Source organism: Podarcis filfolensis (genome assembly GCF_964270895.1).
Source record: "Podarcis filfolensis genome assembly, chromosome: Z".
Lineage (NCBI taxonomy): Eukaryota > Metazoa > Chordata > Lepidosauria > Squamata > Lacertidae > Podarcis > Podarcis filfolensis.
Window position 1 is genome coordinate 46804949 of NC_139617.1, and position 15024 is coordinate 46819972.

Below are 15024 nucleotides of genomic sequence, written 5' to 3' on the forward strand. Positions count from 1 at the left end.
GTTAAGCTAGATTCTCCCTAACTGTAAATGGCTGGAATGTAAGTAACTGTCATGGACTGGTTAGATGCAGATAAATCGGGCAAGGAACCAGCTGGGGAACCCTAAAGGGAAGAAGGAACCCTGGGTGTGACAAAGGGGTGGCATGACTGTTGTGGATGGGAATTACTAGTCCATTCTCCTTCAGGCATTTTGATATTAATATTTTCTTCTCCAGGCTAAACATACTCGGCTCTTTCAACTGTTCCTCAGAGGATGTAACAAGGTACATCACCACCTGATTGCCATAGTCTAGAAACACTCCAGTTTGTCAAAGTTCTTAAGATGGGGCATCAAGAACTGGTCCCAGTACTTTGAATGTGAGCTGGCCAGCACAAAATAGAATGGAACTACAGTGGTACCTCGGGTTAAGTACTTAATTCATTCTGGAGGTCTGTTCTTAACCTGAAGCTGTTCTTAACCTGAAGCACCACTTTAGCTAATGGGGCCTCCGGCTGTCGCCATGCCGCCGGAGCACGATTTCTGTTCTCATCCTGAATAAAAGTTCTTAACCCAAAGTACTATTTCTGGGTTAGCGGAGTCTGTAAGCTGAAGCATATGTAACCCAAGGTACCACTGTACTGCTTCTTGTGTTCTGGACATTCTGTTTTATAACACACCATCAATTTATACAACATATTTCAAGAGGTCAAAGCATCCAAGATACAAAGAGCCCAGCTGGACCAGGCATGGGGCTCATCTGTTGCAAACTCTAATGTTAATTGGTATGATTTGTTGGCTGAAGATGGAAAAAGGTTACAGCCCACGCCTTTCCCATCATGCTCAGTGCACTGTTTTTGTGTACATTTAAAAGCAGCATCAAATAATAAATATGTTGCTCAGATGCAGGTGGACCAGAAATGCCTCTTCAAATAAGCAGAAAAGAAGCACCAAGGCAACCTACAGTTACGTAAATTCTGCTGATCTCTCCTCTCCAAAAAACGATGGTGATTCCAGGAAGAAGCCAGAGGAGAACACAGGAGAATAATGATCTGAGGAGGATGACATTGTCAAGATGTTCCATTATTACAATTCGGGGAACGAAATTTCTACGTAAATGCCAAGCATCGAAGCATGGCCAAACAATGCTGGTCACGACTTTCTTGGAAGAAAGTCTCTGCCTCCTTCCACGTGTCCTTTTTACTGTGCAATTATATAAAATCCTACCTTCAATACTATTTGCACCTGCAAAAGTTTCAGGGTAAACATAGAGCTGCATTGGAACACATCCCATAACTTTCTCCTGAAATTCTGTAACTTTCCACATGCCAGATGTCCCAGATTATTATTATTATTGGCCCTGCCTTTGTCGTGCTGAAGTGCAAGAGTGCCCATCTCTCAGAAGGCAACAATGCAGCAACACCGAGGAAGCATCACAGAACAACTGGAAAATGTTGTGTGTGTGGTCCAGGACAATTCTGCCACTAATGCACTATTAATGCATCAGTGGCATGTTGCACAACAGACCTGAACACAGACACATCAGTTGGAAAAGCCCCATCAAATATACAGAGGGTGCTTCCAAGTGGGATGGGTACTGCTGCTCATGCGTCTTTAAAGCCCTAAACGGCCTCGGTCCAGTATACCTGAAGGAGCGTCTCCACCCCCATCATTCAGCCTGGACACCGAGGTCCTTCTGGTGGTTCCCTCACCGCAAGAAGCGAAGTTGCAGGTAACCAGGCAGAGGGCCTTCTTGGTAGTGGCACCCGCCCTGTGGAATGCCCTCCCATCAGATGACAAGGACAATCCTACTTTTATTTTATTTTTTATAAGATGTTTATTAGGATTTTACAATAAGCAAAAATTAACAGAATAAAAAGAAGACAAGAAACAAAAGAAAAAATACAAAAAATACAAAAATACATAAAAAGAAAAAAAAATACAAAATACAAAAAAGAACTAAGTAGAAAAAGTTAAAAACGAATCCATTTTTTTCATATCTTTAAGCTCATTTGCTTGTTTCCTTGACCTCCTCACACCTCCCTTTTTTGCATTCCCGTTCACATAGTCCGTTCAGCAAATCCTTACCCTCTTTCATTTGTCTTAACTCTATATCTTAACATATTATAGCTATATATTTTCATCCATTATCAGTCCATTTTTACATATTCTTATTGGCCTTGTTGCTAATGCCACTTAATTTCGATCCAACATCATTTTCACATTCATTAATTTTACAGTATTTCTGCAGATAGTCTTTAAATTTCTTCCAATCTTCTTCCACCGACTCTTCTCCCTGGTTTCGGATTCTGCCAGTCATTTCCACCAGTTCGATATAGTCCATCACCTTCATCTGCCACTCTTCCAGGGTGGGTAAATCTTGTGTCTTCCAATACTTTGCAATAAGTATTCTTGCTGCTGTAGTAGCATACATAAAGAAATTTCTATCCTTCTTTAGCACCAATTGGCCAACTATGCCCAGGACAACCCTACTTTTAAAAGACATCCGAAGGCAGCCCTGTTTCGGGAAGTTTTTTATGTTTAATGCTGTATTGTGTTTTTAATATTCGATTGGGAGCCGTCCAGCATGGCTGGGGAAACCCAGCCAGATGGGCAGGGTATAAATTATTATTATTATTATTATTATTATTATTATTATTATCCGCACAATGTCACTGGTATCAAAATACCGGATTGTATCTCTCCTCTGCCCCAACATTTAATCCTGATTTACCCTTCCAGACCCATTTTCAACATTAAGCTCCAATCTGGAAGCACCCAGGCTTGTTTGGAGTAGAGATTATTCGAAGGGGGACCCAACACATTATTAATTTGATCAATGGGGTACAGGATATCAAAATCTATGTGAGGGGTTGCCAACCCATTTTGAGTCTTTGAAAAGATTTGTAAACTAGAGAAACTATCATGGGCATGACATACACATACCATAGCTAAGCATAACCACAAGCTATTCTTTTTAAAAGCATAAACAAAAACCCCAGTTTTTCCAAATTATTAACAAATACAAAAGTGGAGGGGAAACCAAATTTCTAAATACACAAAGGTAAATAAACACCATAGGAAACCACAAGCTATTCTATTAGCTATAATAGAATGTTTCTTTCAAGCTTAGGGTTGTATTGTACTCAGAGTAGACTCATTGAAATTAATGAACCCTAATTAGACAAGTTCATTAATTTAATGAGTCTGAGTAGGACTAACAATGGATACAACCCCCTAATTTTAGTTGGCAGGAGGGGACCCCTGAGGGAGTGCCAGGGAAGGCGCCTGAGGACGCATGAGCATTTATGGATGCAACAGGCTGGCCCATGATCTATGCTATCAGCGATCAGTAAAACAAGCCAACGTATTGCAGGGGGAAACCTGTGGCATACCTTTGAAGATGCCTTTTCTACTGGATATCCATTGCTATTGGCTAAAAAGAATCAATTGTTGGTTGATTTGATTACAAATAAAAGAAAAACAGTGACGGCAAGATACTGTTCCAGATATCTCCATATTATATTGTAAACAGGACAACAAAGAGAAGTCAATTTTTCACAATCTCTGCACAGTTACAACATCTTGAATTCAATTTAACATGCCTATATTGACAGTTTAAAACCTGTTAGGTCAATGCCATCCTGATAGGTCCCTGGAAAGTGGGGCATGTCTGTAGCATGGAAATAACCACACTAAACCATTTTGCCCCTTATGGCAAAGGACAATATTGTACTCCCACCCCCAATTCCACCACCTGGAGTGGTGGCTGAATTATAATTCAAAGACCAGCAACAGGGCAGTGTGTCCTTAATTGGGTAGCATCCTCCACTCCATCTGAAGGCAACAAGGCAGGCATACAGGTGCAAGGTACACAGTTCATAACTCTGGAACTTGTAAACATCCAATGGGGCTGAATGTAAGAAGATTCAGAAAGGATAAAAGAAAGTATGAAAGATGGGTAACTACTTCCATCCTTTAGTCTTTTTATATATTCCATTTCTTTAGGATAGACTCTTCTGGTTTCTTACAGGCCCACAGAAAACTCTCACAGTGACTTGCGCCATCTGATGCAAAAACCCTTTGCTCTCCATAAAATACTGCTTCAATTAAAAAGAAGAAGACAGTTTGATATCTTCATTGTACTTTGTGGCTCAAGGTGTTTTATCCCTCATTTAACTTGCAGCATAAGTTTCTAAATTCTACAGATCCTCTATACATCTGGCTTAATTCTTTGAATGTTTTTTTAAAATATAATAATAATGGGAGGAGTTTTCTTTATATCCTCTTCCCGCCCCTAATAAATTCCATCACTTTAAAAGAAAGAGGGGAAAGGAGGGGGGAGGGGAGAAGGACCCCTTCCAAATTCTTCAGCTAGGCTCTCTAAAGTCTGGACACAGAAGTGTTTGGCCTGGAGGGGTGGGAAAACCCTCTAGGAAGCACTGACCCATACTTTCCCAATCCCCCCTCTCCCTCCTTTCTCTCCCACCCACCAGGACTTCGGTCAGTCCTAGTCCAAACCCGGGCAGCTGTGACCAAAAACAAAGCTATTTTCACACACAATGCCCTTCTGTCCATTCCCAGATGCTGACCGATGCAGTGGACAGAGGCCGAAGCTAGAGCCATTCAAGGTCCGTGCCAGGACCCTGCTGGCAAAAGACAATATTGGCAGTGATGAAGGGTAGATATTCTCAAAAGGATTTGTTGTCATATGACCCACAGAGACAGGCTGACCCTTCAACACCCCCCCAACCACCCAGGCTCCACTGCCCCAATAGCAACTGTCCACATTCCTGACCTCGGGAGGGGGGAAAGTTTAAAAACTCTTAGTGGAGAAACAATAACAGTGTCATGGAATTGATTTAGGAGGGGACTCTTTCCATTACAAAGGATGGACAAAAGGACTTAGAGTGGGGGGGAGAGAGTGCTCCCTCGCAAATCTCTGGAAGGAAACCGAATGTAGATAGAGCAACCATCTTTTGATGGACTGACAGTGGGGGTGGGGTGGATTTCACCTGTTATCCACACAGTCTTCTCCCCCCGCCCCAACTGTCGTCGGCAACTCACCCAGATTTCGGGGGCACCTCCAAGTTGTATTACATTTTAATCTGGTATGGAGTCAAATCTCCATGTTCTGTATTGCCACCTTTAACTCCCAGAGGAATCCCATTTCCCCACCCACAGCCACTCTGAAGGGGGGGGCAGACAGGAGGGAAAGCAGAGAGAATCCTCCTATGGGCCCCTCCAGGCTGGTTTTCTGCTCTGTTTTCTTCTGATGCGATTGAAACAGTAATAGTGTGTTGGTGGTGGATGTATACTAGACTGTCCACACATCATTCTGCTTTTTTCCTTGTTTTGCATTGCTTCCCTGATGTCACCACATTGCTATTGTTCAGAGGGGAACTCTTGCACTACAGCGCAATGAAACTGAGACCAAAAATCCCCGACAACCCTGGAACACTTCACAGGATTTCAGGAGGAAGCTACAAAGCACAGACAGATTGGAAACCAAGGAACCGTGTCTGCCCTGAAACTTTTGCAGATGCAAACGGTGTTGAAAGCAGGGTGGCATGTAACTTCACCAATGCCATCATGAGCACAAATCATCATGAATGCACAATAAAAAGGACACCTGTTGAAATTCCATTGGGATGGTAGAGCTTACTTTTTATCTTATTTAAAGCCAAATCTACCAAATTCACACTCATGTGAACTGAAACACAGCTGTCCTTTGGAATTCACACTCTCTGAACTTTGTGATCCAGTTCTCCAACCAAGCAATGTTTACAAAAGTGATTACATGAGGTGAAATCGTGCATAAAAATAAATATAATGGTAAAATTAACATACAAATTGTTTTATCTTCAGGGTATTTACTTGCAAAAAAAATGTGTACGTAAGTCAAAACTGCATACAAAAATGTGCTTAAGGAGACAAATTTGCATTAAAATGCTCATTAATTTTCATAAGAGTATTTTTAAAAATTTTATGCAGAAATGTGGAATAGCAAATTTAAGATTCGAAAATTGAGAAACTGAGAAAACCAGAACTAACAGAACCTTCCACCCTAAGCAAAAATGGTCCATTTTATTCTTGTGCCACCTTTGTTGCGCTGAAACCTTAGTTGATCGGCAGCAATAATGTGGCAGCCAGTGCTATTTTTCTAGAAAAAGAGGTGCAGGAACTCACCATGAACTCACCAAGAACACCTCCCTTGTTCTCTTAGAATGTCAATCGTGCCCACCTGAGAGCTTGTCAGGGAGCTACCAGAACAGCACAGCTGCTGTTTACAACACTTGCTCTGGAGACAGCCTATATCTACTGTCTACTGTTATTCTCCTTCTTCTAATCCCCACCCCCGGACTGTATTTTTTTTATAAAAACTTTCATTTTTGCGTTATATTGTATGGTGTATTTTTTACTGCTGGAAACTGGATTTGCTCTAAATGAGCTAAAGTTACATTGGTAGGGAGCTAGCAACGAACTGTACACCACATGTCTGCTACTTTGCTGATCAAAGGAGACGGGGGTGTCTGGTTTTGGAGCACCGTTTTCTCCTCAGAACTGGGTTCTGGCTAGTTCCAGCTGAAAAAAAATGTCCTGGTGGTAGCCTTGAGGAAGCATCACAGAACAAACTAAAGCAAAATAAATCCACCTCTAATGCACTATTATTGTGTCAAGAATGTGTTTCAGAATACATTCCCAATAAAAAAATAATCTGAAACACTGGAGACCTGTTGCCAGTCAGTGCAAACAATTCTGAGTTAGATGGACGAATGGTCTCACTGAGTCCAAGGCAGCTTTCTACGTTGCTAAAACAAAACACAAGCGCGCTAAAGCTGGTGCCAAAAGGCCTGCTAAAACATTATGTTTGTTCAGCTAGTGCACACCTGAAGATTTGCATAGAAAAATGTGGAGTACAGGCCAAATGAGACACTACATGCAGGAGCAACAAAGGCTTCTAGCCTGGCTAGTTAGCTGAGCTTATAGGTCTCTGTGTGCATCATTATCATACAGGCACACCCAGAAAACTAGACAAGACTGCTTGCAAGACCTTATTGGTTGGGCAGTGTATTAACCTTGCTTGTTTATAGGGGATCAGAGCTTAGCAGAATTCCTTTTGTAGCATGATCTGACATAACGCCATATACACAGCAGTTAAGTGAGCAATTACCATTATGATGTATCTGCTGTTTTTTGGCACAGGCACCTCGTCCCCGCAGCTTTTGAAAGCAAGGACTCATGCAGGTAATGCTTAAGTACAAAGGTACACTACAATATCATTTCTGAGCTTTCTGAGTCAACCATACCCTTCGATGCTCAGCTGGAAATTCTAACAGCACCAGATGTCTTAAACTAATGAAAAAGAGACAGCCAATCAAGGGCCCAGTTGACGCCATAGCTCAGTGATGGAACATTTGCTTTACAAGGATAAAGTACCAGGTTCAACCTCTGCCATCTCCAGGAAGAAGATCTGGCGAGATGCTTGGGAGCCACTTGCTGGGCTAAGTGGAAAAACAGTCTGGGTTGTATAAGGCAGCTTCAATCCAGCAATGTACCCAAATGGAGTTGCAGAATTATAAACTCAGGACAGAGATGCTTCCCAGAGACAATATATTAACATTGGTGCTCAGTAACTTGGTCCAGGGGTGGGGAACCTTTCTTAGCCTGCGGGCCACATTCTGTTCTGAACAACCTTCCAAGGGCCACATACCAGAGAGCAAAAAAATGGGGCAGAGCAACAAATGTAAATTTTACTTGTAGCCTGGTTTCTACACACACACACAAACACACCCACCCTCCATCCAGGCAAGAAAGAAGCATCATCAGAGTTCAAGGGCACATCCTAAAGGTAAAGGTAAAGGGACCCCTGACCATTAGGTCCAGTGGTGACCAACTCTGGGGTTGCAGCGCTCATCTCGCTTTATTGGCCGAGGGAGCTGGTCTACAGCTTCCGGGTCATGTGGCCAGCATGACTAAGCCGCTTCTGGCGAACCAGAGCAGCGCATGGAAACGCTGTTTACCTTCCCGCCGGAATGGTACCTATTTATCTACTTGCACTTTGATGTGCTTTTGAACTGCTAGGTTGGCAGGAGCAGGGACCGAGCAACGGGAGCTCATCCCGTCGCAGGGATTCGAACCGCCGACCTTCTGATTGGCAATGAGGTGTGTCCTGGGGCAAGTTCCAAGGAGGGCCACATTCAGCTCCCAGACCTGAGACTCAGCACTGCTGGGCTGTGAACAACCTAGCCTGATGCAGTCGCAAAGCTGGAACATGTCAACATGACTCAACTGGGCAGCAATTCCTGTGCTTGTTTGGTAATTTGTTTGTTTGTTTTTGTCTGTTTAAAAAATAAAATGTTTAGTCCTCACAGCTAGTTAGAAAATCATGGGTGTTCTACAAACAGTACAGTATCTGGTGAAGGCTTAACCTTCCAATCCTTGGAAGAAAGAGGGTGGCAGCACAGGGATGGGACCTTTTCTGTGGTGGCTCCCCATTCATCAGATGCTCTCCCCAGGGAGGCTCACATGATGCCTTCATTGTCTTACCCATAGAGGCTAGTAGCACAGGGCGCAGGGGCGCCAAGTTCTGGAGGGCGCCAGGGAAGAGGCAGAGGCTCTGTCTGCCTTGGCCACCGTGGCACGAAGTGGCGAGGCGGGCAGCCCTGCCGTCCTCTCTAAAAAACTCTGGGAAACGGGGGGGGGGGCAGCACCAGAGGGAGCTTCGCACCACAGCGCCGGATATGCTTAAGATGCCCCTGTTCATTACATATCTTTAGGTGACAGGTGAAAATGTTCTTCTTCACTCTGGTCTTTGGCTGATTAAACAATCAATGGTATTTTAAATGTTTCTGGGGTGGGGGTGATTGTTTTGCTATGAAGTTACGTAGTTTTGTGTTTTTATACTGCCAACTGCCCTGTGATCATTGGATGAAGGGTGGTATATAAATTTATTTATTTATTAAATAATTTGAATTCAGGCCTTAGGTCGCAATTTGTCTCTCGGGCTCAGGTCCTACACCTCTATGGGGCAAATAACATTGCCAAGTCTAACAGGTTCATCTTAAGGATCAGCATGATAAATTTAAGTTGAGCACTTTGAACACCCTGAAATCACAACTAAATCCAAATATCATCAGAGGAGCCAGAGCATCTCTCCTGCATGCAGCAGGTCTCAGGTTCAGTCCTGGGCAGCATCTCCAGTGGAAAAAGGTTGAGGAAGCAGCAAGTGCTGTGGCCACAACCCTTCATTGCTGGAGTCTCTGAAGAGCGGCTGCCAGTCAGAACAGACAACACTGGGCTCGATGGACAAATGGTTTGGCTTTCTCTAATGGCCCTGCTTTTGCATATATAAAGGTTTATCCCCTGCATTTTACACTGTACTATAATTTTATGTTTTGATGTCTGCTTTTCAAATGATTGGACACTACCTTGGAATACAATGTCGAAGATGGTCAAGAAATATCCTTAATCGATAATAATCGGATATCACCACACATGCTCACATGCAAACCAAATATTGCCCTGCTTGGGGAAGTGGAGAGAGTTCATGTTATGAGGATATTCTGGTCAAAAACTGTCCCCAGTGTGTTCACATTTCTCAGTCAGATGTCCTCCTGGACTTGGGCTACATTCACAACACATGTTTAAAGCACCATGACACCACTTTCAGCAGCCATGGCTTCCCTCAAAGAATTCTGGAAGCTGTAGTTTGTTCAGGGTGCTGAGAATTGGTTAGGAGACTTCCTGCTCCTATTCTCCTCACAGACCTGAATTTCCCAGAGTTCCCTGCTAAGCTGCAGCTCCCAGAATTCTTTGGGGGAAACCACGACTATCCTAAGTGGCACCATAGTGCTTTAAAAGTGGGAAGCGGGGGCAGGGGAGAGAGAGATGAAAAAGGGAAAAAGGGGTGGAGAAGATTTTGCAAGAAATGTAGGGCCTTCATCAGAGGAAAGCACACATCCACCCCTTGCATGACTTCACCCTCTCAAAACCTTGCACTAACTTAAATATTTTTTAAATATGTTTATTTAAAACATTTGCAGTGCCTACTTTCTGCAGCAGAGCTATTGGAAAGAGCTGCAACTCCATAGCAGAGCCAACTAAAGTTTGTTCTTGGTATGAGCTTTCGTGCGCATGCACACTTCTTCAGATGCACACGAAAGCTTATACCAAGAACAAACTTAGTTGGTCTCTAAGGTAAGGTAAAGGTAAAGGGACCCCTGACCATTAGGTCCAGTTGTGACCGACTCTGGGGTTGCGGCGCTCATCTCGCTTTATTGGCCAAGGGAACCAGTGTACAGCTTCCGGGTCATGTGGCCAGCATGACTAAGCTGCTTCTGGTGAACCAGAGCAGTGCACAGAAACGCCGTTTACCTTCCCACCAGAGCGGTACCTATTTATCTACTTGCACTTTGACGTGCTCTCAAACTGCTAGATAGGCAGGAGCTAGGACAGAACAACGGCAGCTCACCCCGTCGCGGGGATTCGAACTGCCAACCTTCTGATCGGCAAGTCCTAGGCTCTGTGATTTAACCCACAGCGCCACCCGCGTCCCTATCTCTAAGGTGCTACTGGACAATTTTTAATTTTTTTAATATATATTTGAGTGCGTCAGACCAGCACAGCTACCCACCTGAATCTAGATCCATAGCAGAGCATCTGCCTTAAATCCATCTGCCTTAAATCCTGATTCAATCCCTGGCATCTCCAGGTGGGGTTGGGAGAGCCTCTGCCCAAAACCCTGAAGAGCCTCTGCCAGTGTAGACGGTATTAGGGTGGATGTACCAGCATTCCAACATAGCATATGGCCACTTCCTGTGCTTTATAACTGGACCCACCCTTATTTTTAGGTGAAGGACAGCAGCTCAGCAGTGGAGCGCCTACGCCACATTTTCCATAGAATCGTAGAAGTGTGGAGTTAGAAGGAACCCCGAGGGTCATCTAGTCCAACCCCCTGCAATACAGGATCTCCCCCGGTTCAGTCCCTGGCATCTCCACATCGATGCTTGGAGGAACCTCAGTCTGAAGCCCTGCAGAGCTGCGGCTAGTCACTGTGAGCCAAAAGTCTGACTCCTATGTTCGTACATCTCAGGACAGCTAACAACGATCAAATTGAAACAACAAGATGTAAAAACTAAGAGGAAACAGGATTTTTCTGAAAGAAGTGGAGAGTTAAAAGTAGCTGCCCAAACCAATTTCAATAACATAGCTTCTGACAGGTCAGCAACCCCACTAAAAAAAATCTAACTAACCCACTTCTGGCCCACAGCCCATAACTTTATTTGTTCTGCACTCTTTTTCTTTCATGGGACAGAAGAGGAGATGAAAGAGTTCTCTTCCGTGTGTGTGTGTGTGTGTGTGTGAGTGAGTGAGTGAGAGAGAGAGAGATTGCAGGGGAGACAAAAGTGACATATACGGCATGCACACGCACAGTACGAGGAAGTCCACTGGCCTAGGAAGAGAATGGGTAATTCATCTTAAGGCTCAGTCAAAAGTCCTTTGTTAAGGCCCTTAATCCTTTGGCAAGCCTTGGAGATGTTTGCAATCTGCACCACCAGACACACCAGCGACACTGGGTCTCTCCCCGCCGCACCACCGGACTTATAACACAACAGAGGCTGAGATTACTGACGAAGAGAGAGGCAGAAAGGACACAAGAAAGGTGGTATTCAAGTAAACTTTACTCAAAGGTGGCTCTATTGATTTCCAAGTTGAACATGGCTGCATACAACCAAAGTACATGTCAATCCCACCAAGCCATTTCAAGTGAAATTGTTCCAATGAGCAGACAAAACAATTTGACTTTGATTCAAGCCACAATGTGTGGCTTTCTTTCTACACCAGGAGAAGCACCTAAATAAGAATTATGTCACATGGCCTAAATAATATTATTTATTAATTACGCATATTCTGGAGTGCATAGGGTGTTATGGGAGGGGTAGTATCTCTGGTGGGGGGCATGCAGTGCTCCTTCTGGGGTAGTTCATCCCCCTTTGGTCCCCACCCTGCAATCAGCTCTCACTGTGAGAAGCGAAGTTACAGGGAACCAGGAAGAGGGCCTTCTCGGTAGTGGCGCCCGCCCTGTGGAACATCCTCCCATCAGATGTCAAATACATTTAGAAGACATCTGAAGGCAACCCTGTTTAGGGAAGTTTATAATGTGAGACATTTTAATGTATTTTTAATCTTTGTTGGAAGCCGCCCAGAGTGGCTGGGGAAACCCAGCTGGGGGGGGGTGTTTACAAATAAATAAATAAATAAATATCATCATCATCATCTGTGGGGTAGGTCAGGTTCATAGACAGAGTGATTGGTTAAAGATTCACATACAAGCAGGGACCTGAACTGAAAGTTCAGTCTGTCGCTATTTCCACAACCTCACAAAACCTGGCTCTTTGTGGCTGTTCTGCTATATATTTGAAGCTCCGTTTATTTCTTGTCAACTAAAAATGAGGTGGCATGATAGAAGGTAAAATGAAGCATGGCATGGAGAGAGTGGATAGAGGAAAGTTTCCTCCATCTCTCACAACCCCAGAACTCATAGACATCCCATGAAGCAGAATGCTGAAAGATTCACACGTGGCACAGTTAAACCATGGAAGGCCCTCCAGGGATGGCCATCAACTTGGATTGCTTTAGAAGAGGATTGGGAAAATTTATGAATACCAGTTGTCGGAAGCCACAGGAGAAGAGAGTGCTCTTGTGCTTGGTTCCTACCTGAGAGTTTCCAGGTGGACCCTGTGAGAAAGGGTTGCTGGACTAGATAAGCCATTGGCCTGACTGAGAGGGGTCTTCTTATGTTCCTATGATCCTTATTAAATTAACTCTGACCACCACTTTCCCTTCCAGCCCTTCTACTTTCCGTCATGAAAGATGCATATGACATCTGTACTCTTGAGGAAACCCTTCCTGGTACCCCCAATAATAAATGGAGAAAAACTGAACTTCTAACATGTCTGCAAATATAGAAAAACAGTTTGGAAAAAATCTCCAACTTACAGGGTTTTCGCAAGGCTGGTCTCTGCTGCCATCACCATCACTCCAGCACCGAAGACATTCTGCTAAAACAGTTATTTGCGTCTAGAGGAGAAATATTTGTCCTGCTTTTTGGGAAGGATCAGTAGAAGGGGGGAGGGGGACTGGAAATAACTTCACTGGGTTGCGTTTTCTGACTGGCCCCTCCCTCTTGACCTATTTTCTTTCCTGGCAAAGTCGGGAAGGAAAGGGGGAAAGTTGGCACATGTGGGATTTATTTTATTTACCTTGCCAAAAGAATTTGCCTCTGTTTGGGGATTTTGGAATAATCTGATTATTGTTTTCAGTGGATCTCCAAAATGAGATTTGTGCCAGAAGAGAAATTATTTTAAAAACAACAACAGAAACCAACGGCTAAAGAAAGTGGGTTGGGTGCCAGAGGCCCAGGTGACCAGTATTTTGGTTTCCTCTCCTGTCCACACCAGCAACTTGGAACCTAAAAGGCAGGTGGAAGGGCGGGTTACAGCACTCTATTTACTTTGCTCTCATATGTCATATATGGTTTTTTCCAGGTTGAAATTTCATTTGCAGAAATTACATCTGCAGAAAGGATGTCTTTATGCTTCAGGCTGCAAAGGAAATATAAAAAGAACCTGCTGGATCAGACCAAAGGCCCTTCTAGGCGACATTCTCACTTACCTTCCAATGTTCCTCAGATGAACACAGGGACATTTCTCACTCTCCCCACAACTGACCATCCTATAAACCCCCATTTTTTTGTATGTCCCCCTCCCCCGGGCATTTCCTATCAGAAGAAGGGCAAGTGCCCCCACCATGACACCAAGAGGACACAGAACACATGCCCTCCAAAGTCTTGAGAAAACCCTTTAATCCCAAATTTATGTTTATTCTTTGGTAGATTTACAAAAAGAAAAACACCCACCAATACAGTCGTACCTCACATTACAGACGCTTCAGGTTACAGACTCTGCTAACCCAGAAGTAGTACCTCAGGTTAAGAACTTTACCTCAGGATGAGAACAGAAATCGTGTGGCGGCAGTGGGAGGCCCCATTAGCTAAAGTGGTACCTCAGGTTAAGAACAGTTTCAGGTTAAGAACGGACCTCCAGAACGAATTAAGTTCTTAACCCGAGGTACCACTGTAAATAAATTTTTAGAAAGGGGCAGGATTAGACAGGGACGCACAAACCATTTTTAAAAACAATCAAGACTCCTTGTGCTCCACTCTTCTCCCCCTTTCTTCCTGCCAGGGGGGCCCTGCCCTCTGCCTGCCCCTCAGAGCTGGTGTGTCCCACAGGGCGGGGCCTCGGTGGCAGCAGCCCCTTCTCCTCCTCACCTGCTCTCCAGCAGCTGCCATGAGCTGCCCAAGGGAGGAGAGCAGTGGCAGCAGCCATGGAGAGGCAATGGGACCACCATCGACATCGCTCAGGACAAGTGGCGGCTCACCCTCTTCCCCAAGCTCAGCAAAGGTGGCACAGGCAGGGGCAATAGGGACATTCCGGGAAGAAATCAGAAGATGGGATGGCTTTGTGATTCCAGAACTGTCCTTGGAAAATCGGGAGACTTGGAGGGTGTTCTTACCATACATGATACCACTTTAAACAGCCGTGGTTCCCCCCCAAAGAATCCTGGGTGCTGTAGTTTGTTCAGGGTGCTGAGAGTTCTTACAAGACCCCTCCTCCTATTCCCCAAACCAAATATTCACAAGCCAACCAAATATTGCTCTGATTGGGGAAGTGGAGAGAGTTCATGTTATGGGGCTATTCTGGTCAAAAACTGTCCCCCAATATGTTCACATTTCTCATCCAGGTGTCCTCCTGGACTTGGGCCACATTCACAACACACATTTAAAGCCTCGTGACACCACTTTCAGCACCCATGGCTTCCCTCAAATAATTCTGGAAGCTGTAGTTTGTTCAGGGTGCTGAGAATGTTTTCTGGAATAACATATATAATAAAATACTGCCCCTTACAATTATGCTAAAACTACATTAGAAAGAAGGGAAACAACACTTAAAAAAAGAAAGAAAGATGAAAAGCAGGAGGGTG

At 44.2% G+C, this 15024-nt stretch overlaps 1 protein-coding gene across 1 annotated transcript in view; it reads right to left on the reverse strand.

Annotated features, from left to right (window-relative positions):
• CERCAM (cerebral endothelial cell adhesion molecule) overlaps positions 1-13071 on the reverse strand; it is a 60743-nt gene extending 47672 nt beyond the window's left edge. The window contains exon 1 of the mRNA XM_083597325.1: positions 12979-13071. Coding sequence (XP_083453451.1) covers positions 12979-13016 — 38 coding nt within the window. The 5' untranslated portion in view covers positions 13017-13071. The remainder of the gene's footprint in view (positions 1-12978) is intronic.
• Between the last annotated feature and the right edge of the window lie 1953 nt (positions 13072-15024).